Source organism: Neolamprologus multifasciatus, chromosome 13 (assembly GCF_963576455.1).
Source record: "Neolamprologus multifasciatus chromosome 13, fNeoMul1.2, whole genome shotgun sequence".
Classification (NCBI taxonomy): Eukaryota; Metazoa; Chordata; class Actinopteri; order Cichliformes; family Cichlidae; genus Neolamprologus; species Neolamprologus multifasciatus.
In genome coordinates this window covers 16,086,852-16,109,241 of record NC_140451.1, presented here as the reverse complement: position 1 = coordinate 16,109,241, position 22,390 = coordinate 16,086,852, and the positions used below count along the sequence as shown (strand labels likewise).

The window sequence follows — 22,390 nt, the reverse complement described above, 5'->3', positions numbered from 1 at the left end:
AAAGCATGAAATAATCAATAAGTCTTATTTGATTAATCTTACTTTAATACACAAAACTGTTGTCTGTGTGTTTGTTTGTTTGTTTGTCTGCAAACTGCTCCTACATAATCAGGATTTGAGCCCTAAAACTTCGCACAATGTTGCATCTTAGGTCCCTCAGGGTTCTCATCTATACCATGTATCATGATGTCATCATATTTCTGTGCAACCACCTAGCATTTGGCTAAAAGTGACCTGTTTTCACATTTTAGTACCCCTTTTTTTTAAATCATCATTGATATTTACACAAGTTATACAAGAAATATTATGGCACCATCATGATACTTGGCAACCACATAGAAATAGGTTAAAATGGCCTGTTTTTTTTTTGTTTTTGTTTTGTTTTTTACCTATGTTAACCTACAAGCATCCCATCATTTTAATTTTATGACAATAACATGTCATTTATATCTACAAATGCTCAGTAATGCAGATCATAATGCAAACACCTACTAAAAGGCTAAAAATTACCACCCTAATACAAAATGGACAGATTTCTTCCTTCAAATAAAACACAGACTCAGCTACTGTAGCAGGGTTAGGGATTGGAGCAGAAAAATCCCTGATGGTGGTGCAACTATACAGCTGTATATCTATCTACAGCTGCATCTATAGATAGATAGATAGATAGATAGATAGATAGATAGATAGATAGATAGATAGATAGATAGATAGATAGATAGATAGATAGATAGATAGATAGATAGATAGATAGATAGATAGATAGACCATTTACCATAATCAACAACAACAAAAGATAGCTGGAACCTTTCAATCAAAAGACGGTCATGCACAGGATACAAACCACAGTCTCCTTGGGTAAAGTCATGTGCTAGTATTTTTTATCCCAACCCAAGAGGAGTCTTTGTTGGGCTTTTATTTGGCAAACATTCACATGTTGCTTGAGGAAACAACCTATTCTGTCTCTGAGGTATATAAATGTGTTCATGTAGTCTTGTGTGCAATTGTTGCTTCAAAAATTATGTTCTCTCCTCATTGATTTCTGACTTGTGATACAGCACTTCTCCCCAGGCCTTTTTCTAGTGATTCCTGATTAGTACAACAGTGTGCATACACATAATATATCCAGAATTTTGTGCAGCAGAGTGTAGATTTTCTTTTTTTCTTACTGGTTAATTATTACACAACCCATTGTTTTTACTGACCCAGTGCAACAGGAAAAAGAATGTTGTTTAGGTGAATAACGGAAAAACGTGTCTGGACTTCTTTAAGTTTTCTGAAGACGTTTCACCTCTCATTTGAGAAGCTTCTTTAGTTCTAAGCGCAGTTGGTGGAGAGTTGCCCTGGCTGTGTGGTTGAGATCATTGTCTTGCTGAAACGTCCACCCGAGTTTCATCTTCATCATCCTGCTAGATGGCAGCAGATTTTTATCAAGAATGCCTCGGTACATTTTTCCATTCATCCTTTCTTCAGTTATATGAAGCACGCCAGTGCCGTATGCTGAAAAACAGCCACACACCATCATGCTCCCAAGTCAAAAACCTCACTGTTGGTTTGGTGTTTTTGGGGTGATATGCAGTACCTTTTGATCTCCAAACATGGCGTGTAATATGGCATTCAAAGACTTGAATCTTGGTCTCATCTGACCACACTATATTCTCACAGAATTTCACAGGCTTGTCTGTATGTTGTTCAGTTATCTTTAAATGGGTTAGGGTTAACATGTCTTCAACATGCTTATTATCACCAACAGTGCTCACCAGAACCTTCAGTAGTGTAAAATTCTTCTGTAACTGGTTTTACCCTGTTTAATGTGTACCACCTTGGTAATGATACACCTTTTTATAGGCCAAGCAGCTGATATTAATTTGCAGTAAGTGGCAGGAATACTTTATATCTGCTGATAGATTTCAGCTCGTGACCATTAATGCTTTTTTGCACCTCCCTTTCTTCATGTGTTTAATACTTGTTCCTTGTTTGATTTCTCATTATTACACATAACTTATGGAGATCTATAGTTTGATAATTTTTCTGCATGTGTGAATTGGATGGGTTCTTACAGGCATCTGCTGAGAATTTCATGTCAATAGCGCCTTTAGAAATATATTTACGTAGAAAATTGGTGACATATTCAATCCTTATCTCCCACCATTATCAAAACACTAAATGAGGGAATTTGTTTTAGAAGAACGGCGCTCCACCTCTTGGTGTTGTTCCAGAGACTTGTCCCCTTTAATTTGATCTCTCTCTGTATGGAAAATGTAAATGCTTCAGTATGACAACAAATTCTGTAACTTCTTTTTATTAACAAGTTCGCCTTTAGGCAATAATGTGGGAAAAAGGCAGATCAAAGACAGCTGAAATCAGTTAAAAGCCTCCTTTGTATTTGGCTGTTCATCACTGTAAGTGATTCCCATGATATGGCCCCACAGACGCAGGCAAAGGGAATAAAGGCCTTTTAACAGATTCTTGCATTGCCCTCTTTTTCCTTCATGATCAGAAGACATTTTTGCACAAAACTCAACCCCATAATATTTAACATTTATATCTGGGATGAACTCCAATGTCCTGTCCTTTAAAAAAAGAAAAGGGATAAATCAGTTTGAAGTCTGTTAATAAACTAAATGAATCTGGTTTGCCCAAATTGGAAAATCATATATCTGCATGAAACCATCATTATGTCATCTGCCCATACAGTGCCATCGCATTTGCCAGTATATTAAAACTTGTGAATGGGCTAAAAAGTAACATTAATGAAAGGTTTACTTGTCTTTATTATCACTTTGCTGATTCTCACCTCTACAAAAAACATGACTATAAATTTGGCTTCTTACTCGTATCAACCAACATTTACAGCGTCTGGCAGTTGTTGCTAAATTTTAAGTTACTGTGTGAGGACAACATAAAACAGCTCTATGAGAATCTCTCATTTGGTGCCATCACTTTGAAGCTCAACTATACTGAGTCGTTTTTAGTCAACTCATACGCATTAAGCCATATTTATCATGATCACTTGTCTGGTTCGCCACAGACATAAACAGCAAGCATGTCCTGAAGCAAGTGGTTGAGCACAGAGCGAAAACTCGGAGGATAATCATGGATTAGTAATAGTTTCCATGACAGAGATTGCTATAGCATTCTTTGATGATGCAAAACAAAGCAGCATGGCACACATGATGCTGCAGTCGTGGAGAGTCTGGAGGATGATCATCTACTTTTGATGGGCTTTGCAGAGGAGACAAACATAAGACACTGAGAGGAGCCACACACAGCGTTCCACGTGTGTTTCTTTTTTCTTCATCAGATTTGGACAGTGGAAAGAAATCTTTTTTCTCAACTCATTGACTCCTTTGTGGGCTGCAGGATTAATGGGACCTTTCCAGCATGAATGGATCACAAAGCAGGGAAATGCCCCACGTAGGGCGTTGGCCAACTACAGATAGAATACAGATAGATAGACTTAGCACCTCTTACCCGCGAGCAATTTAGAGCCTTTCCACTTAAGCAGCACCTTTTTCAGCTGGAAAGTCCACAAAAGGCTGAGACTGAGCCAACTCTGCTGCACTGCTGTGAAGCAAAAGCTTTGTAACAGTAGTTAAAGAGCTGCTCTGTAGGAAACACTGCAGTTTGTGTCATTGTTGTAGGATTTTGAAACGTTTTGCTCGTAGAATGCAAGGACTGACATATGTGTAAAATTCAAAAGGCTGAAAACTACACCAACACCAGATTTTATTAAAATGCATCATGGCGACTGTGATGGCTGTTGGCAAATGTTATAAGAAAATTCAGTAAGTGCATCTTTGTGAGGGATTTTTCTGCTTCGAGGAGTTTCTGGAAACACCCATCCAGAGTTAAAAATACATTTTTAATTGGGGTTTCATTTTTCCATGTCTAATACAAAATGAACAATCACAGATTTCTTATTTCAAATAAGACTACAGAGTCTTCGTACTTACTTGCTGTAGTGATGGTTGCTGCAAATCAGTTTACAGGGTTTGGAGATAGGAAAATCTCTGAATGCAGTGCAATACCCCTCAACAAAGGAGATCATTATTCACAAGAAATCAAAAACCCAAACTTGATATTACGTTCCAAGTTGGCACCCTGTTCAAACACTGCATGTTGCACACCGAGTCCAAACACCAAGAATGTCTCTTTGCTTTTGGAACACTTTAAGCATTTAGTAACATCGTCTGACCCAGGCAATTAAAGCAATGATAATAATAATAATAATAAAATACAGATAAATTTCTTCCAGACTTTTGGAAAGATTCAATTCCGATATTACTGAAGGGGAATGTAGTGTTGTGGAATTTGTGCAGCACACTAACATCACACTAGCATCCAGTGCCAGTTTACAAAAATACATGCACAGTGTAACAATTGATTAAGAATTAATTAGCAATTATTAGCAATCATCAAACATTACATGGTTGTTGCACACACAATAACACGCTCTCTTACCAAAAATGGATTTTTATTATAAAGATGTGTAATTTTGTTTTTTACAAATATATTTTTTGCACGACTTTTGTTCTCACATGATCAGTTGACATTTGATTTGCATATTTACATTAAATTTAAATGTATCGTATCAGATTCTAACAAAAAACCCATCATGCATGTTTTATTCCTTCAAGGTCAGTATTGAACATCTATATTTCTTCATCTATGGCTGATTCCTCAACCTTCGCTCTGCTGGCTGCGGTGTCCCACCAGTGGAGTTCAGCTGAGCACACCCAGAGGTGACGCACACACCTGGAGGTCCTCTAAGACCCGGATGGCCCCTGAGCCCAGGCTGGCCCGTATGCCCCCTCTGACCCTGCCTTCCAGGCTGGCCATTGAAGGCTCTGCCAGGACGTCCACGCTGACCTGCGACGGAGTCAAAAATATTGTTTAGTCTTCAGTTTGTGCAGTCTGCTCAGTGAGCTGAGTAATGCTTCTTGTGCAGATTCCAAGACCAGCGTACTTCCAGAGAAAAATTATTTCATTATGTCCAAGAAGTACTCATGTTACTGTACACCAGCCCCTTTTCCCTGGAATTTAAAACTAAGAATAAGCTGAACATGCTTAGCAAAGATGTCGACATCAGTTGATGCCTTAATTTCAGTTAAAAAGAAAAGTAAAAAGTACCCTTTGGTCCGGGGTCTCCAGTGTTACCAGGTAGGCCGTAACCCTTGGCTCCTTTATCACCTTGCTCTCCTCTGTCACCTGCAATCAAAACACACACGCAGATGCATGAGTTCAAGAAAGATCTATATGTTTGGGCTGCTTGACTACTCTTTACATCATTTCCGCTTCGCCATGCTCTCAAACTTAAGTAGTCATCACTCTGGTCCACTCATTTTCTTGGCTGCCTCATATGAACCAATCAGCCTCTTTCCCTTTAATTCTCAGTACTCTTCTGTCACTCTGTCTTTTAGCCTCACTTCTGTGTGTGACCCAGCTTCTTCCCATCTCCACCTCATCTTGGCCAGACAGAGATCCTCATCCAAGTCTCCACATGCTTCATCTTTGCCACCATCAGCATCTAGACGCCGCTATGTAGCTTAACTGGAGTGTAATTGCCAGAGTTCTGACTTTACTACTCAAATTCTATATTTCAGGAAATCATGTTCAGTTCCTTTCTGAACTCTACTAATGACCGAGCTGTTGATGTTTATTAAACACCATACGTGTTACTGAGATCACTGGTAAATTAATGTTTAAAACACCTTATAAATATTCTTCAGTTTCATTGGCCTGGCAGGGGTATGACCGTGACATCATACTCAGGCCTCAAACCATAAATAAGAAAATGTACACGTTCATGACCAGGAGCTGAGCAACCAAACTGTGCACACGGGTAAAACTTGATGTTGATTATCTATATCAGATATTATGACATCATCATGTTGCTTGATAACCATGTCATTGCTCAAAAATATGATCACACAGAGCACACCTGGACCCTGAACCCTTGAAGGGTGCAGGTACATGCTGGGCTGGTGGAAGGCTTAAAAGACTCAAGAGATTTTTTTTTCAGTAGTGTCCATTTGGGACATGATTCTACGACAGTGCAAAATCTGTGATGCAGCGCAGCTCAATTTGCTGCCCTGAAGAGCCAGAAAAGAGCCAGAAACCATGTATTTTGAGTTGTACTGATTACAAAGGTAAGCGTTCCATTCATAATGTACTGATGTATTTCTGGGGGGTTTTGTCCTGATGTTAAGAGGCCAAAAAATAAAATGATGTCTGTTTAAGTATAGGATATCATAGCTTTCTTTCCAGCACGTATTCTTCCTAAAATAAACCTTGATTAGTTATTAGACTGTATTCATAAATACAGTCTCCCTTGTTTGTTATCCATACCTGCTTCTCCTTTTCGGCCTGCTTCTCCAGCTTCTCCGTAGAATCCCGGTGGGCCCACTTCTCCTTCCGTGCCATGATTACCAGGATCCCCCTGACAACGTCATCAACAGGAAAACACATTGTTAATCTTTTGAGTGTTTTCAGCTTGACCCTGGCCACTACTTAAGTCCTGTTTCACCTCTAACCAGCTCTGAACAAAAAGCACGAAAAGATTTATTTGGCTGATAACTCAATACTCTGATGGGAAAACACTGCATTTTACTGGTGCATCACTTGTTTTGGCACCAAACGCCACAACATCGGGCTTACCATCCGAAATCTAACATAGAGGAATATTTTTATATAGTCATGGTTTCAAGAACATTTATCAGCCAGAGAGTTATTGTGATTAGGAGTTGTGGGACATGAATTGATTCTACACTGTAAAATAATGTGGAAAAGCCTTTGTAATCCAAGGACAGCCTTGATACTTTCCAAAAACCATGCAAAACAGACCAAGTGTCTAGTCTGTGACTCCTTATTTGTCCTCATGGAGACGTGGAAAATTGTAATGTTTTCATTCCAAGCTTTTCTGCCAAATACTTCAGCTCTCTTAGTCCAGTCCAGACCTTCGCAATGTGTTTGCATTTTACTCAGCCAGGCAGACAATAATGAACAATGTATGGAGAATGTACTTGGACTCTGACAGTGTGTTTAAGCTAAAGGTCTGCACAGGACATGTGCAATTTTTTTTTTTTATAGTAAATGTTCCTAGAGTGTAGACTGATAAATCTTGAACAGTGAACACCCAAGATGTAAAACTCACAGGTGGTCCGGGGGGTCCTTTCTGTCCAGGGGGACCAGGGGCACCCATGGGAACATCCCCATACAGAGGACAGACAGCAGCACATGTCCTCTTCACTGAGTTGGCAAACATGGACATCTGCTCCAGGACCACTTTCTTACAAACCTCAATCACGTGTTGAGCAGGGAGGGTCGGACCCTGTGTAAGAAATCATTACCACATCCATCACTGGAAGGATTCCAACCACGGGACATGTAAAATGGATTATTACAGGACAGGGCACGCTGAAGCAACGGCTGCCTCTCTGAGGGAAATGCAGCGAACAAAGCCAACAATATTTCCCGAGGCTCATTATGGATTTATAGCCACACTAAATGAAACTCTTGCTGTGACTCACTACTAACTGCAGGCTAATGAGACACTGTTTAAATGTGTTCTTGACACCAAAGCTGTTACCAAACACTGTGTGTGCCAGTCAGTGTAACTACTAGAGCAAATGATTACTCTGCTCTTTCTGTGCCATTTTTCACAGAACGATGACATGCCAATTATAGTAGAGACTGCTTTTCATGTCAGTTACAGAGCTAAATACAAACAGTACTACTCTATACTGTAAAAAAAAAAAAAAAGCCAGAGGCTTGTATTTTACTTACTGGGGGACCTGGCGGCCCCTGAAAACCATCTGGTCCAAGTTCACCTCGAACACCCTTGACTCCGACAGGACCTGAACGTCCAGGTGGGCCTGCAGGCCCGCGCTTCCCTCGTCCTCCCCGAGGACCCTGCTTACCCCTGTCTCCAACCTACACAGGATGTTAACAACATCAGCAGGACACAATTCAGGATGGAGCAAGCGTATACGTCAGGATACAACATGTAATCACTTCTGCATGGATGCAAGCTTTATGGAAAGCATTAACTGCTTAAAATCTGAATGATATGAATCATTATAGGTTTAGGGACAAATGTTATACTGAATACAGGAAATAAAGAAAGTGTAAACAGACATTTAAAGAGTAAAATCTTTCAACCTCCCAAAACCTGCCCTGGAAGTATAATGTATAAATATATTTTTAAAAAAACATGATATTTTTATGGACGTTTGAAAATAGAAATTAAATCTGGCAGAGAGCTTTGAGAAATTTTAGTGCATTTGTGCTTCTGTTCTTATCACATTGACAGATGTTCTAAATATGTTTGGAATGTTATTTAATGGATTCGTATCATGTGACGATCGGATTTTCTAATCGCTGTAGCTGCAGAAATATTATAGTGTTAGGAAACTCCACACCTGCACAACTCCTCTCTTCAGTGACTCAACTAATCACAACTAGCCTGTTATATTAAATCGGAGAACTGGGTTGACTGCAAATGACAGCTTATAGTGACAGAAAAAAGGTTCGTGATCCCTCTGGAATTCCCAGGAATTCTGAATTGATTATTCCTAAAATGTGCTCTAATCACAGTTATAGCTGCAATCTAAACTAATAACACAGGAACATTTGTACTTTTCATGCCTTTATTCAACGCATTGAGTAATCACTCAGCACATTCTCCTTTACTGGCCAGGTAGTGTCTCCTTTCAGCAGACACTTCCTGCAGCTGCTTATGAGTCTTGAACAACAATAAAGAGGAAATTTGGACCATTGCTCCTACAATAAGTCTTTCAAAACATTTCTTGGATTGTTCTTGATGGAACGGACCTCATCAAGTCAAGCCAAAGCTCAACTGAGTCAAGATCAGCACTCGAAATCAGAAAAGGGATTTTTTTGTTTCCCCTCCCCCTTTTCCATAATTCTTGTGCTGTCTTATTCTTTGGGGTGCTTTGGGGTATTGTCCTAAGCTTATGTGATGCTGCCCTCACATTCACCTGTAAAATTGATCTCAATGGCTGCACGTCTTTCAGAGGTAAGGCAGCAAAACAATTCCAAATCATGATACTCCCTGCACCATCTGTGGTTGGGATGAAGTTTGGGTGTTGCTGAGCCGTTCCATTATTTCCACTTAAGTCTCATCTGTGACAGAACAGAGTCTCAGATGTGTTGTGGAACATCTCCGTGGACATTTGTAAACTGAGGACGTGTTGCAAAGTGCAATTCCAGTAACATCACTCTTATTTTTAAGTCTTCTCAAGTGGCATTTAAACACTGTAGCAAGTTTTATTAAAGTGTTTTTTTGTTACCACCGAGCTCTTTGCAGGTTGTGCTCTTGATGCGATCATTGGAGAAGACTTTTGCTTAGGAAAAGTAGCAACAGTGTTCAGTTTTATCCTTTTTTTTTTCTTACTTTGGCTTGAACACCTTGAAAAGTGTACTAGAAAGCAAGATTAATGACTTACCAAAGTAGGTCGAGCCTAGAGTTGGGAGTTTTCAGTGTCACAGAGGTGGCTCCCTTTTTACCTGGCTAGATCATTATGGCAACTTATGTTGAACACATAACTTGGTCTTTAGTAGATCATGTTCAGAGTTTCAGCACTGCAAACTTTGTGTTGTTGTCTTTGGAATGTGCTTGTATTCAGATGGTGATGCAGTAAATATATAAATGTATTATCTGGTGCCATAACTATCCATTATCATTAAGATATGTGTTCAATGAATACAATTAATTTCACTTCAATTTTGTGACAAACTAAAGCTATTTCCATACCTCCTTTATTACACTATGGGAACTCAACAAACTGAGAAACCTTTAATTTTCAATTGTAGACAATGCACGTTAAAATTTCAGAATTCATAGAAACAAGCCGCAGCACAGTGAGCACACTAAGGGGTAATATGGATGCATAAACTCGTAAGAAGTGCAAAACTTATGTTGTAATTCTCTCTGACTTAGATGACACTGAGTCTGGAACTTCAAGTAATTACACAGAGTGCAAAACTTTTTTCCTGTAACTGCAATTGAACTCTTTAAATTAGTTTGTTCTTGAAATGACTGTTGTACACCAAGACTTTTAATCATTAGTCGGTGTTATAATTATTATGCTTCAATTTATTGTTAAGAAAAAAACACACATGTATGAAATCTCACCTGTCCTGCTGGGCCCTTAACTCCTTGTTCTCCCTTTAAAAAAATTAATTTGATGTTAAGATAGAAAAAATGCATATGTTGAGCAACAGGTAAAGAACGAGCAACAGGGAAAAGATAAGTAAGGCAGTACCTGTACACCTTTAACTCCTTTAATACCCTGGATTCCTGTGTTACCCTGTACAAGGCAAAAGAAAAATAATATTTTCATGATTTTTTGCAATTATTTTGGTTCATTATATTCATTACATTCACACTGAGCAGTCCCACACATACTTTAGCAGGTTAGTCCCATACACTAAAGTCCAACACTGTTATCTACTCTACTCTATCATTTTCTGCCAGTGTTCATCCCACATCCACTGTGGGCTGACAGCTGAGATGATCCAGTTATAGAGCTATGAAATATTTCAGTAAGCATATCTCCTGCATGCATTCTAATACCATGTGTCCATCCATGCTGACCTTTACCAACCCATATGCTAAAGTCACGTTTGCGAATTGAAAACACTTCTGAACATGCTTTATTTTAAATTACTTTTCATTTATTTATGTATTTGTTACATAAATTATTTGTTTTTCTACTTCATGTGAAGTAAAACAGTGGTTTCTGCATGAATATCTGCCCTTTTCATTGGTGTGGGATGTACTGTAAACATTGAGAGCAGGTCCTGTGGGGGAGTTTAGCACTTTTAGTGACCTCCTGTCCATATGGAGAGACAAAAATACACTGAGCCAACATGCCCTGAGCAGCAGCCTCAGATTTGACATATTAAACTGTTTCCTCGAACTCTACCAACTTATGTTACATTAGTGGGCAGCAAAATTAGGGATGGTTTATATAACATTATAAAAAAGTGCTGTCTAGTATCTAATTGGACCTACCATTGTTACCTAAATACAAGGTTGCTTTCCAAACCAGGAAAATGTCTTGGTTTGGACAGAGAATCCGTCTGTAAATCTTAAATTCTATGTGGCTCATTGACCCAGCAAATGATTCCCAAATAGCAGCTATAATTGAACCATTAACAGTAATTTTGCCCCCATTTTATTTCTCAAATGGGTAATGGATAGGGATGCATTACCTTGGGCCCTTGTTTTCCAGGCATGCCCACATGTCCCTGTAAAAAGATGACATGGTTTAATAGCTTGAAGAAAATGAACTAGTGTTTGGAAGAGTTAAGAAAAGTCATCTGGAGCACTTACAGTGGGTCCAGGTGGGCCAATAAATCCAGGTCTTCCTGGCTTTCCTGCAGAACCCTTGTAACCTCTGGGGCCCTAGAGGATATAACATTTATTAACCAACCTAAGCTACAGCTTTATTCTTTGTCATTTCCCTTTAGGATGGCAAACTACTTTACAAACAAAATGGATTATGTGCTGTCTTCGGTGAATGAAATGCCTGAAAATGTGACTTACAGTTTGCCCTCTGGGACCCATTTCTCCTGGTGGCCCCAGGGTGCCTTTCTCCCCCTGTAAAAGGAACAAATGGCCAGATATTAATCTGCCAAAAAAACTACATTTTACACTAATTTACAAAACCTGACAACATCAGTGAGTTACCTTTGCTCCACTTTGTCCAAGTTTTCCGCTGAGGCCCTGTGGTCCTTGATAAGCCTGTAGAGAACAGATGACATTTACAGTATAATCATAAATGGGCACTGCTTCCAAAATTCTACATAAACATGTCATTATAAGAAGAATATAATACCTCTATTCCTGGATCACCATCTCTGCCAGGTAAGCCCGGATCTCCAATAATGCCCTAGGGAGACATATTATTTTTGCAAGTGCAAGTAAGCCCTCGGGTGTGATGCGCTGAGTGTGTTGGCAGTGAATTACCTTTGGTCCTACGGTGCCAGCTCTGCCCACAGATCCTTGAATTCCCTAGATTTCAAGACAAAAACACTCATAAGAATTCAAAATTATGCTGTTATAAATGTAATCAAGCAAAATAATATATCCCCACGGTTGATCTGTGACTTACAGGTCCCCCCTTCAGTCCAGAATTTCCCCTTTCTCCAGGATCTCCCACAATGCCCTGTAAATTCATCATACAAAGTGACATAAGTTAAAATGTTGCTTTATCTGCAATACATTTGTTTCAGTAGTAAATTAATAGGACGTGCCCTCATATAGTTCATGTAGTGTAGGTATCATGTACGTTATCGCTGCAGTTCAAGCCCTTCTTCCAGTGACTCACCAGCTTACGTTAATATAGTTCAGGCCCTCAGATCTCAGCCAAAATCCAGCCACATGAACTAATGTTGTTTATGGAGACGGCACATAAGCCAAAAACATAGCTCTATTCCAGTGTTTTACAACATTAAAAATGATTTACGTGCCCTGCATGCTCACATAAGGGGATTTTGAAGGAAGCGCACAAAGACTGTAGAGTGTTTTTTTTATGGATCATGGAAAAGGGAATCCCACAACCACCCACCTGCTTTCCTCTAAGCCCAGCTCGCCCTGTTGCACCAGAAGCCCCTTTTTCACCCTAAAAATAAAAACATAACAGTTTCAGATTATATAATATGAGGGAAAAATTAAGTAAACTGGCAGGAAACTTGAATACCTTAACTCCTTGAAACCCAGGAATCCCTTCATATCCTCTGATGCCTTTAACACCCTTCAAGGAGGTCAAAATGTTAGCTAGTAATTATATAATGATTTGCTTAAGGACTTACCACTGGGCCTGAAAGGTTAACTTACAGCTTCTCCCAATTTTCCAGTCTCTCCAATGTCTCCAGGTGGTCCTTGAATTCCCTGTAATTACAGTTAAATGTCAACATTAATTTCTTTGAGTCATCTATAAAGTTATATAGCTACAACAACAAACTTATAACTTCATTAAGTGGCTTGCCAATTAAAGCAAGAACTCAAAAGAGTTATTACCGTAAAGCCTGTTGCCCCTTTTAATCCTTTCAGCCCTTTGGGACCTCTGTCTCCCTGTTAACACAGCATCCCATTAATATTCATCATCATTTGTAAAATTCTGAGGTAAAGAAAATGATAAATTACCACTTGGCCCCAGGGTCCTCTCATTCCTTTCTCGCCTTTGATTCCTTCTTCGCCCTGAGGATGCATACATGAGGTTTCATTAATGAATCTTGAGAACGAGCCAAAGTGAAGTGCAGCCCTGATGGGATCGTTTAAAGACAAATCTCACCTTTGGGCCTGGTTCGCCAATGTTGCCATAATCTCCTGTGTTCCCCCTTATGCCCTGCAAAATAAAGTTTGACTTAATCAAAAGCAAGACTTCTTGCACAACAGCTATTTGTTGGTGAAAAGCCCGGGGAGTAGCGTAAAATGTAATTAATGGTGACTGTTCTCACTGATTACAAGTTAATAAGATTTTAGTCGTTAAACTTTGGATACATCAGACCAGTCTCTTACACTTCAGACATGGTAACTTTCATGCCTAATAAACACAAGGAGGAAGGGTGGAGTGCTGGAGAGATGAGTGACAGGGTGATTTGGGGCAGAAGGACAGCAGCAAGAGAGAAAAGGAAGATCTTCAAGCTGGTATCATGTATGGTTTGGAGTGAGAGTTCAGATTGAGCAGTTTGGAGACAACGTTAGAGAGCCGAGGCGGAGATGGTTTTGACATGTGCAGAGGAGGGAGAGTGGATATACTATACAAAGGATGTTGAAGATGGAGCTGCCAGGCAGGAGGAGAAAAAGACGACCACAGAGAAGAATCATGAATGTAGTGAAGGGGACCATGCAGAGTGCTGGTGTGACAGATGAGCCAGGGAAAGGGTGAGATTGAGGCAGATGATCCACTGTGGCAACCCCTAAATGGAGTAGCCAAAATGATCATTTGGCCACTGTAAGACAGAGCTAGAATAGAGAAAGAAACATCCATCCATTCACGTCCGCTTATCCTTTTCAGGGTTGGGGGGGGGGGGGGGGGGGGGCGCTAGAGCCTATCCACGATGTCTTAGGGTGAGAGGCAGGGTACCTCCTGGACAGGTCACCTGTCTGTCACAGGGCTAACACACAGATGGAGACAACTATTCATACTCGCATTCACACCTATGGGCAATTTAGAGTTTCCAGTTAATCTATCCCCACTAACTGCATGTCTTTGGACTGTGGGAGGAAGCAGGAGTGCCGGGAGAGAACCCATGCATATACGGGGAGAACATGCAAACTCCACACAGAAAGAAAAGGAAGAGAACTCAGGACCCTCTTGCTGTGTGGCAACAGTGCTAACCACCATGCCACTGGGCAGCAGAAAACATTTTAAATAAAAATACATTTCTTTTCTTCCCTTTCCCACCAAGAGTCAAAACCATAAATCGTGAAAATAGCTTTCAGTAGAGAATGGGACAAATGCTTTGTACAGTGTCACAGCAAATTGTTTAGACGAACATAAAAGCAGTACACAGTAAATAATGTTCTTGGCAAATAAAGGAAGATTTGTTTTGCTTTTTTGTTTGTGTTTTAGATAAAAAGCTGGCTATCTAGTTGTTAACCGTGTCTCTATTCATCTGGTATTGATCTTTTGATTTAATTCCAAGCAGAAAGAAAAAATGAGACAGTATATTTCCTAAAATGTCACATTAGTGCTCTAAAAATTAGTCCCCAGCCAGGATACAGTGAGTTTAGTTTAGCCCACTTTGACCTGGTGGGAGAGGTGGGAAAACTTGGTTAGTCTCTTTTAAGATCAGTCATTTGGTGCTCATGTGTAATAGATAGGTGTTGTATCTATTTTATCATTGATTTATTTATTTTTTTTAATCTTTTGATCTTAGACTAGACCATCTAATGCTAAGCTAACATTTTCAAGGCTAGAACTTCCAAGTATTAAGCTTACCATTTGGAACAAGTTTATTTATTTTTCTTGCTGTCAAACTAGTCTGAGAATACAAATAAGTTTAAATACTGTAAATGTCAGCGCTCTCATATTAGTCACTTCAATGAAAAATATACACAAGCACTATTTAGGAAAGCTTGGTATAACATGGATCACTGTTGTTTGCACAGATGCTGAGTTCCTTAGTAGTAGAAGGAAAAGTGTTTCCCAATTGGCTGCATTTCACTAAGTCAGCAAACACTTTAAGCAAGGCCAGGATGCCTTTGTTGTGACAGTTTATTTGTCTATCTCACTTAAAGCTGTCTTTACGCAGACTCAGCTGGATGGAGTTGAACCTCTAAACAGTGAGCCGAGAGGCATGACCTTGAACTTTATGACATATCAGAGGCAGTGAGGCTGAGAGGAGCGAAGGACCACCCACCACCTGAGATGGGCAGTTCATATCCTCTGTGCCAGGAAATGCCCTCGTCAGATGCCAGCAGGGAAGGAGATAATCAAGCTGGGGTTGTGTACTTCACAAGCCAGCAGGAGATCAAAACTCTAACTACTTACACAAGACAGATGTTTATTCCCAGAGGCGCTACAGCCGCAATTTGGGACATGAATAATGTAGCATGTACACTTCTGGAAATGTGCTCTAAGTGTATGTGAGTCGACAGGCCTACATGTGCTTACTCAGGCAGCATGGGAGATTTCTTTGAGAGCAAAGGGCATGTTAAAAAGCCAAACTGACGCATAAGTATAAAAAAATGCTCCTTCTTTAAACACATGTTCAGAGACCTTCTGATCCGTGCCAATAACAGTGACTGCTAAGCATCAAAGAGATTAACAAGTCATAAATTTAAAGTGGAAATAATCACATCTGCAGCTCTCTGAAGGATAGAAAAATGAGAGTATTTATTCATTCACTGATGCATGTATAACTGGCTCCGTTAGCCTAATGCTTTAATCTTTCGTATTTTCTGACACCTTTTCTCTTTTTCCCAAATCAGTCCTCCTCTTGTAAAAGAATTTGCCTTTTAGAGAAACAATACATTTGACAAATTTTACACAAGAGTTAAGCAGTCTAATGCCACTCATTACCAAGCACTTGGAGGGCATGGTTATTGCTCAACTGCCTTGTTTTCCTGTGTGTGGGATTCATTACGTTTGGAGCAGTTTCTTCCAAATGGGAAAGCAAAACCATTACAAATCCTGTGATCGTTTGCCAGTTTGAGTTTAATCCTGTATTCTAAAACAACAGCGCCTAAATTTTAAGATGCAAATGCATATTTCAGCGCTACAACAACAGCTTATTGTCGCATCCATGTTGGTTCATGTTTATCTAGGATTCTTCAACATGAGTTTTCGGACCGTGAATGGAGCCCCCGTGTTTACTATCGCTAAGCGCTTCTGCTTCCAGATCTGTTTCCATCCTGTCGTCTCTCAGTTGTGCCTCTGTTGCCATTTTCCACAGCTCTGCTGCTGTCTCACGAATGAAAGTTTTACAGTCTCCCTCACCCACAAGCCAGCTTAACTCTTTATTGAGCGGCAAGAGGAAGAAGATTCTGCTCATGCTGAGTATACATGATGTATATACTGCAGTATGCATTCATCCAGTGAGGTTTGACGCTTGCATGGGATATTGTATATTTTTTACCCAGTTCCCTGGTCTCCCTGGGTCTCCATCCTCTCCCGGAAGGCCTCTATGACCCTGCAGAAGAATAAAAAATATGGCATGACAGATTCAACTTGTCTGTCAATTTGAGCCAGCTGCATGCAGAATGACATTCACCTTTGGTCCTGGAGCGCCCTGGATGCCAGGCTGCCCATGCATACATTTGCAAGAGGGTCTTCCCCCTGTGAGGCCGATCACTGCATATCCTCCACACTGCAATGGACATATAGGTAACCATGTGACTCCACACATACTCCACACCTATCACTAAAAACAGAGATGCAGTGATGTTAGATGGATGACTCACCACGCTCGAGAGCTCACAGCAACCTTCTGAATAGGCCTTTTCTGGGTCACATGACACTTCCATCTGCTGTAAATCCACCTTGAAAGAAACGGAAGATAATATGAGAAAATAAAGCTATATAAAAAAAAAATCAAAACAAAGACTAGTTAAGATAATTGAAAATGCAAAGTGTCAACATACAGATACAGAGCGATCTCCTGCAGCACGCTTTACAATGGAGGTATATCCTTGGTGGATGATTGGCCTTGGCTCATCAATGGACTCCACTCTGATCTCTTCACAGTCTATCAGCAGTTTCACCTCGCTGCCCTTCACACTCAGTCCTACCTTGTGCCACTCTCCATCAAACACCTTCTCCACACCATGGAAGGTCCTCAGCATTTGGCTCCCATGGGGGCTTGTGAAGAAGAAGTCTAAGGAACGTGTATCACCCTGGAACCGAAGGCCAACCTGCTCTTGTCCCTCAGGGTCACTGATTTGCCACAGGTTCCAGGACTCCTTGGCAGTGTCTTTGGTCGCCCTAAATGTTGCAATGACCGAGTAGTCGGAGGGAAGTCCATCTGGGTACACGTCGCTGTGGCACAAGAATCAGGTTTAGAGGGCTGGGTGACTAAACAGAGGGTACTTTATTTCAAAAATCAGCAAAAAAATTCTGGGAATTTAATAGTTTTATTTTATATGAAGAAGTAAAAACTGAGACACTTGAACTATGGTGGTGGTGGAGTTTTATATATCACTAGTGCCAAAGTTAACTTGGTAGCTAATCTACAGCTGTAGTCTGCACAAAACTAAAAAGGAAAAAAATGTTAAAATGCATTTTCTACATAATAAAGTGTCAATCAATGTTGCTAAGCTTTTAAAACAGATGTTTTAAACGGTGAACTTGCACAAAGGCACGGCCTCCCTCTCTGAGCAAAACGAAGTCATCATTAGCACCTGTGATTTTCCTACTGTGACAAGTCAATGACAATGACACAATGACCCTTTATGGTTTGGCAAAATCGCACACGGATAACTACAGTTGTGGTCAAAAGTGTACATACACTTGTAAAGAATATAATATAATGGCTCTACCGAGCGTCCCGTTATTTCTAAAACTCTGATTTTTCCCTGATAGAGTGATTGGAACAAATACTACTTTGTCACAAAAAACATTCATGAAGTTTGGTTCTTTAATGACTTTATTATGGGTCAACAGAAAAAAGTGATCACATCTGCTGGGTCAGAAATATACATACAGCAGTGCTAATATTTGGTTACATGTCCCTTAGCCATTTCCACTGCAATTAGGCGCTTTTGGTAGCCATCCACAAGCTTCTGGCAAGCTTCTGGTTGGATCTTTGACCACTCCTCTTGACAGAATTGGTGCAGTTCAGTTAAATTTGATGGCTTTCTGACATGGACTTGTTTCTTCAGCATTGTCCACATGTTTTCAATGGGGTTTAAGTCAGGACTTTGGGAAGGCCATTCTAAAACCTTTATTCTAGCCTGATTTAGCCATTTCTTTACCACTTTTGATGTGTGTTTGGGGTCATTGTCCTGTTGGAACACCCAACTGCGCCCAAGACCCAACCTGTGTGCTGATGATTTTAGGTTATGTTGAAGAATGTGAAGGTAATCCTCCTTCTTCATTATCCCATTTACTCTCTGTAAAGCACCAGTTCCATTGGCAGCAAAACAGCCCCACAGCATAATACTCCCACCACCATGCTTGATTGTAGGCATGGTGTTCTTGGGGTCAAAGGCCTCACCTTTTCTCCTCCAAACATATTGCTGGGCATTGTGGCCAAAAAGCTCGATTTTTGTTTCGTCTGACCACAGAACTTTCCTCCAGAAGGTCTTATCTTTGTCCATGTGATCAGCAGCAAACTTCAGTCGAGCCTTAAGGTGCCGCTTTTGGAGCAGGGGCTTCCTTCTTGCACGGCAGCCTCTCAGTCCATGGAGATGCAAAACACGTTTGACTGTGGACAATGACACCTGTGTTCCAGCAGCTTCAAATTCTTGGCAGATCTGCTTTTTGGTGATTCTTGGTTGACTCTTCACCCTCCTGACCAATTTTCTCTCAGCAGCAGGTGATAGCTTGCGTTTTCTTCCTGATCTTGGCAGTGACGAAACAGTGCCATGCACTTTATACTTACAAACAATTGTTTGCACTGTTGCTCTTGGGACATGCAGCTGCTTTGAAATGGCCCCAAGTGACTTTCCTGACTTGTTCAAGTCAATAATTCGCTTTTTCAGATCCATGCTGAGCTCCTTTGACTTTCCCATTGTGGCGTTTGTGGGCGTTTGTATCCAATGAGCCCTATTTAACTGGCCTGAGAGAAGTCACCAGCTGTCGTCACTCATAATCACTCACAAGCAGTTAAGAGGCCATGCTATGAAGCTCAGTTCACTGACAACTTTCTAAGTCACCAAAATTGCTAATTCATGTTGCTGTATGTATATTTCTGACCCAGCAGATGTGATCACTTTTTTCTGTTGACCCATAATAAAGTCATTACAGAACCAAACTTCATGAATGTTTTTTGTGACAAAGTAGTATTTGTTCCAATCACTCTATCAGGGAAAAATCAGAGTTTTAGAAATAACGGGACGCTCGGTAGAGCCATTATATTATATTCTTTACAAGTGTATGTACACTTTTGACCACAACTGTATATCTTTATATTCTCAAGTTGTCACAGCTTATAGAAGCCAAAGATTTCAGGCAATTCTGCTCCAGTCATATGAATAAAGATAATTAAAAGTCAGCATGCCTCAAGGTCATAGGCCAAAGGTCAGACATCAGCCAATAAGACGAGGCTGACATCCTCATATTATAATAAAACAACATAAAACATCAACGTTTTAGTGTAGACCTTCGGGGGAAGTTCTCTGAGTGCTCTTAACCTCTTAAGCCCCAACGCCCCCTGATACGGGGGCAAAAGGCAGGAGATCAGTTAGGCTTGGGGCTTAAGAGGTTAAGTTAGTTTTTAATTATTTCTAAGCTCTAGTGAGGTTTAGCAGATCTGTACCTCATGGACTTCTGTAGATGGATGGAGGGGTTGATCCGGTAGGCCACTGCCTCAGGTTGAGACCCGTCCACCCTCCTCACTCCTCTTGAGTCAGGCACATGAAACTCCTCCAGTAAGTCAAAACCTCGCAGCACAAACACTCAGGTTAGTTTGCTTTATAACTGGTTGAGCATCAAAGGTGTTGGACTATTTCTGAATCTTATGTCAGTGCTGATATCACCGACTTTTATTAGATTACTCAGTGTTGTTATTAATGCCATCTAATCAGTGAGGTAATCCATTAAACACATTAGCACAACAAGGCTGTTTATTTTCCTTCATGGGTGAATTTAACCACTGGATGCTTTGTACTGCACTCTGAATGAGATCAGCATTGCTGCAGAATTTCCTGTAAATGTTCAGATTAAAGCTGGGGAATGTTTATGATTACAGACACTGTGACCTAAATATACACCTGCTAAGAAATATTAGCCTTAGATTTTTGGAAAACACTGTTGCCGGGTTATTTTTATGTGAATTGGCTTGTTTGTGACTTTAATCTGTGGATACTGAACAGGACACCATAGCTAAGAAAATGTAAAAAAAAAATAAAAAATGTTTTAGGCTGCACACTCTTTGGCTCCAACTAGTAATCTAATCCTCAAAACATTTGTTCCTGATTTCTCTCATCTATTTTTTTTTTTTTTTTTTTTTTTTTTTTTTTTTTTTTGCTGCTCTGTTTTCTATCAAAAGAAATAAAAACACAACGATAACTGTTTTTTAGTGACAGCGTAACTCTGCTGCAGGAGTTCAAAGTTTAATGTGCAAATCTTAACCCTAGATTGACCTCTGCACACCTTTTACTGTGCATGTTGGCATGGAGCAGCTGTTGGACCAGGCACTAGGCTGACAAACAGTGACATCTGCTGGTCAGAGTACAGTAGTGGGCTACCGTTTAGAAAAAAATAAAAAGAAAAAACAACAAATTCTTAATATGATATTTAGGATTATAACTGGCGTTTACTTTTTTACCACAAAGGGCTGATCTGAGATTAGATGGCATCATGTATAACAAGAGCTGCACCCACACAATCAACCAACACCTGTCTACATTTGGTTATGATGCATAATAACTTGTTATTTTTATACATTCGAAAATAGGCAGTAATATGAGGTTACACATTTAAAAAATGTAAACTTACTTGGCAACTTTTGACACTGGGCCAGTCGCAAAAGAGAAAAGAGAGCCACAAACACCAGCATAGTTTTCTGAGCTGGCATTTTCAGTTTTTTGATGTCTGGGATTATAAGTGCCTGTAATACAGCAATTAAACAAACCAATAATTCAAAGAGATCAAGTCGCACACTATGTTAATATAGGCTTTGTGGTTAAACCCTCCGATGTCTTCCAAAAGTACTCCCTACCCATCCACAAAGGTTAAAGTTATTGAAAGAATAGAAGGAAACTAAGAGTAATAATAATACCAATAAGAAAGCATTTTTCTGACTATGTTTCATTGCAAGATTATCTTCAGTATGAGCTGTAGTCACAGCTTTGCCTACGCAAATGATTTGCAGTTTAAGCACCTAGATTATTACCTATGCTATGATTACAAAACTAGATAACATGTGTAACTGATCCAATTAAATTGTCCTCAGCTCAACAACCTGATATCATTTATTGCTTTTAAAACTTGCCTGCTACCTCCTTAAGTTGTATTAAATGTAAAAGTTAAGAAAACTGTATGGAATATTAGAATTACTTACATATTCCTCTGAAACTTCTGGGAGTTCCCGTTGATGGATCTTTCCCAGTTTCTGGTGTGTGGATTTAAACCGTTCTAAAGTGCCATCACTTTAGCTGAGCAGGAGGATCATTCAATCAAAGGATCCCTGAGAACCCCTGAGCTCCACTCCACCTTTGGTCCCCAGAGGATCCTTCTCTTCTCATACGCCAGCCAGACCTAAGACCACTAAACAGCCCTGCGTCACCACATTGAAGAAGTGCAGGCATACTTTATGCAAGTTAAAACTACTGAAATGATGCTTCAGTGTTGGAAACTAATCCTGTCCTTGAACTTTGATCAACATTTTGATCAGTTATGCTAAAAACTAGTTGCATTTAGTGATTTGCCTTCGGAAAATCAGTTTCTCTGAGAGAAAGATGCAGTATGTCACAGCTAAACACAAGACGCTCTGCAAACATTCCATGTAGAAAAGATCTCACCTTCAATCTAACCCGCCACTGCACCTAAACACTGCTGAATTATACTGCATACAATAAATACCGGCAACACATGAAAGAAAAACACAACATAAACTGGTTTGAAATTTTGCTTAATAAAACAAGTTCCCATTTCCCAAGTTTTCCAGCTTATGTAAAAAAAATTGACAGACAAACAGAGATGACGAGAAATATCCATCCAGTCTCTTTCACTTATCCAAATCAAGGTTG

General features: G+C 40.0%; 1 protein-coding gene across 1 annotated transcript; it reads right to left on the bottom strand.

Annotated features, from left to right (window-relative positions):
- Positions 1–3,072: 3,072 nt before the first annotated feature.
- On the bottom strand, positions 3,073–21,785 carry LOC146505269 (uncharacterized). Its single transcript, XM_085182057.1, has 27 exons — positions 21,703–21,785; positions 21,138–21,249; positions 19,957–20,080; positions 17,123–17,516; positions 16,943–17,020; positions 16,753–16,848; positions 16,618–16,671; positions 13,326–13,379; positions 13,178–13,231; positions 13,052–13,105; positions 12,869–12,922; positions 12,732–12,785; positions 12,600–12,653; positions 12,144–12,197; positions 11,999–12,043; positions 11,868–11,921; positions 11,720–11,773; positions 11,576–11,629; positions 11,363–11,434; positions 11,242–11,277; positions 10,290–10,334; positions 10,160–10,192; positions 7,789–7,935; positions 7,157–7,333; positions 6,352–6,442; positions 5,134–5,211; positions 3,073–4,872 (listed from the first exon to the last, which is right to left on the bottom strand). Exons 2-27 carry the CDS (start codon positions 21,214–21,216, stop codon positions 4,670–4,672), a joined length of 2,292 nt encoding a protein of 763 aa, XP_085038183.1. The 5' UTR covers positions 21,217–21,249; positions 21,703–21,785; the 3' UTR covers positions 3,073–4,669.
- Positions 21,786–22,390: the final 605 nt, after the last annotated feature.

Bases quoted from the DNA above. Each gene is read 5' to 3' on its own strand.
- LOC146505269 (XM_085182057.1), bottom strand. From the start codon at position 21,216: ATGCCAGCTCAGAAAACTATGCTGGTGTTTGTGGCTCTCTTTTCTCTT. The intron at 12,044-12,143 runs GTAAGTCACAGA...CTTGAAATCTAG, and splicing joins CTGGACTGAAGGGGGGACCT to GGAATTCAAGGATCTGTGGG. The intron at 11,435-11,575 runs GTAAGTCACATT...TATATCCTCTAG, and splicing joins TGGGTCCCAGAGGGCAAACT to GGCCCCAGAGGTTACAAGGG.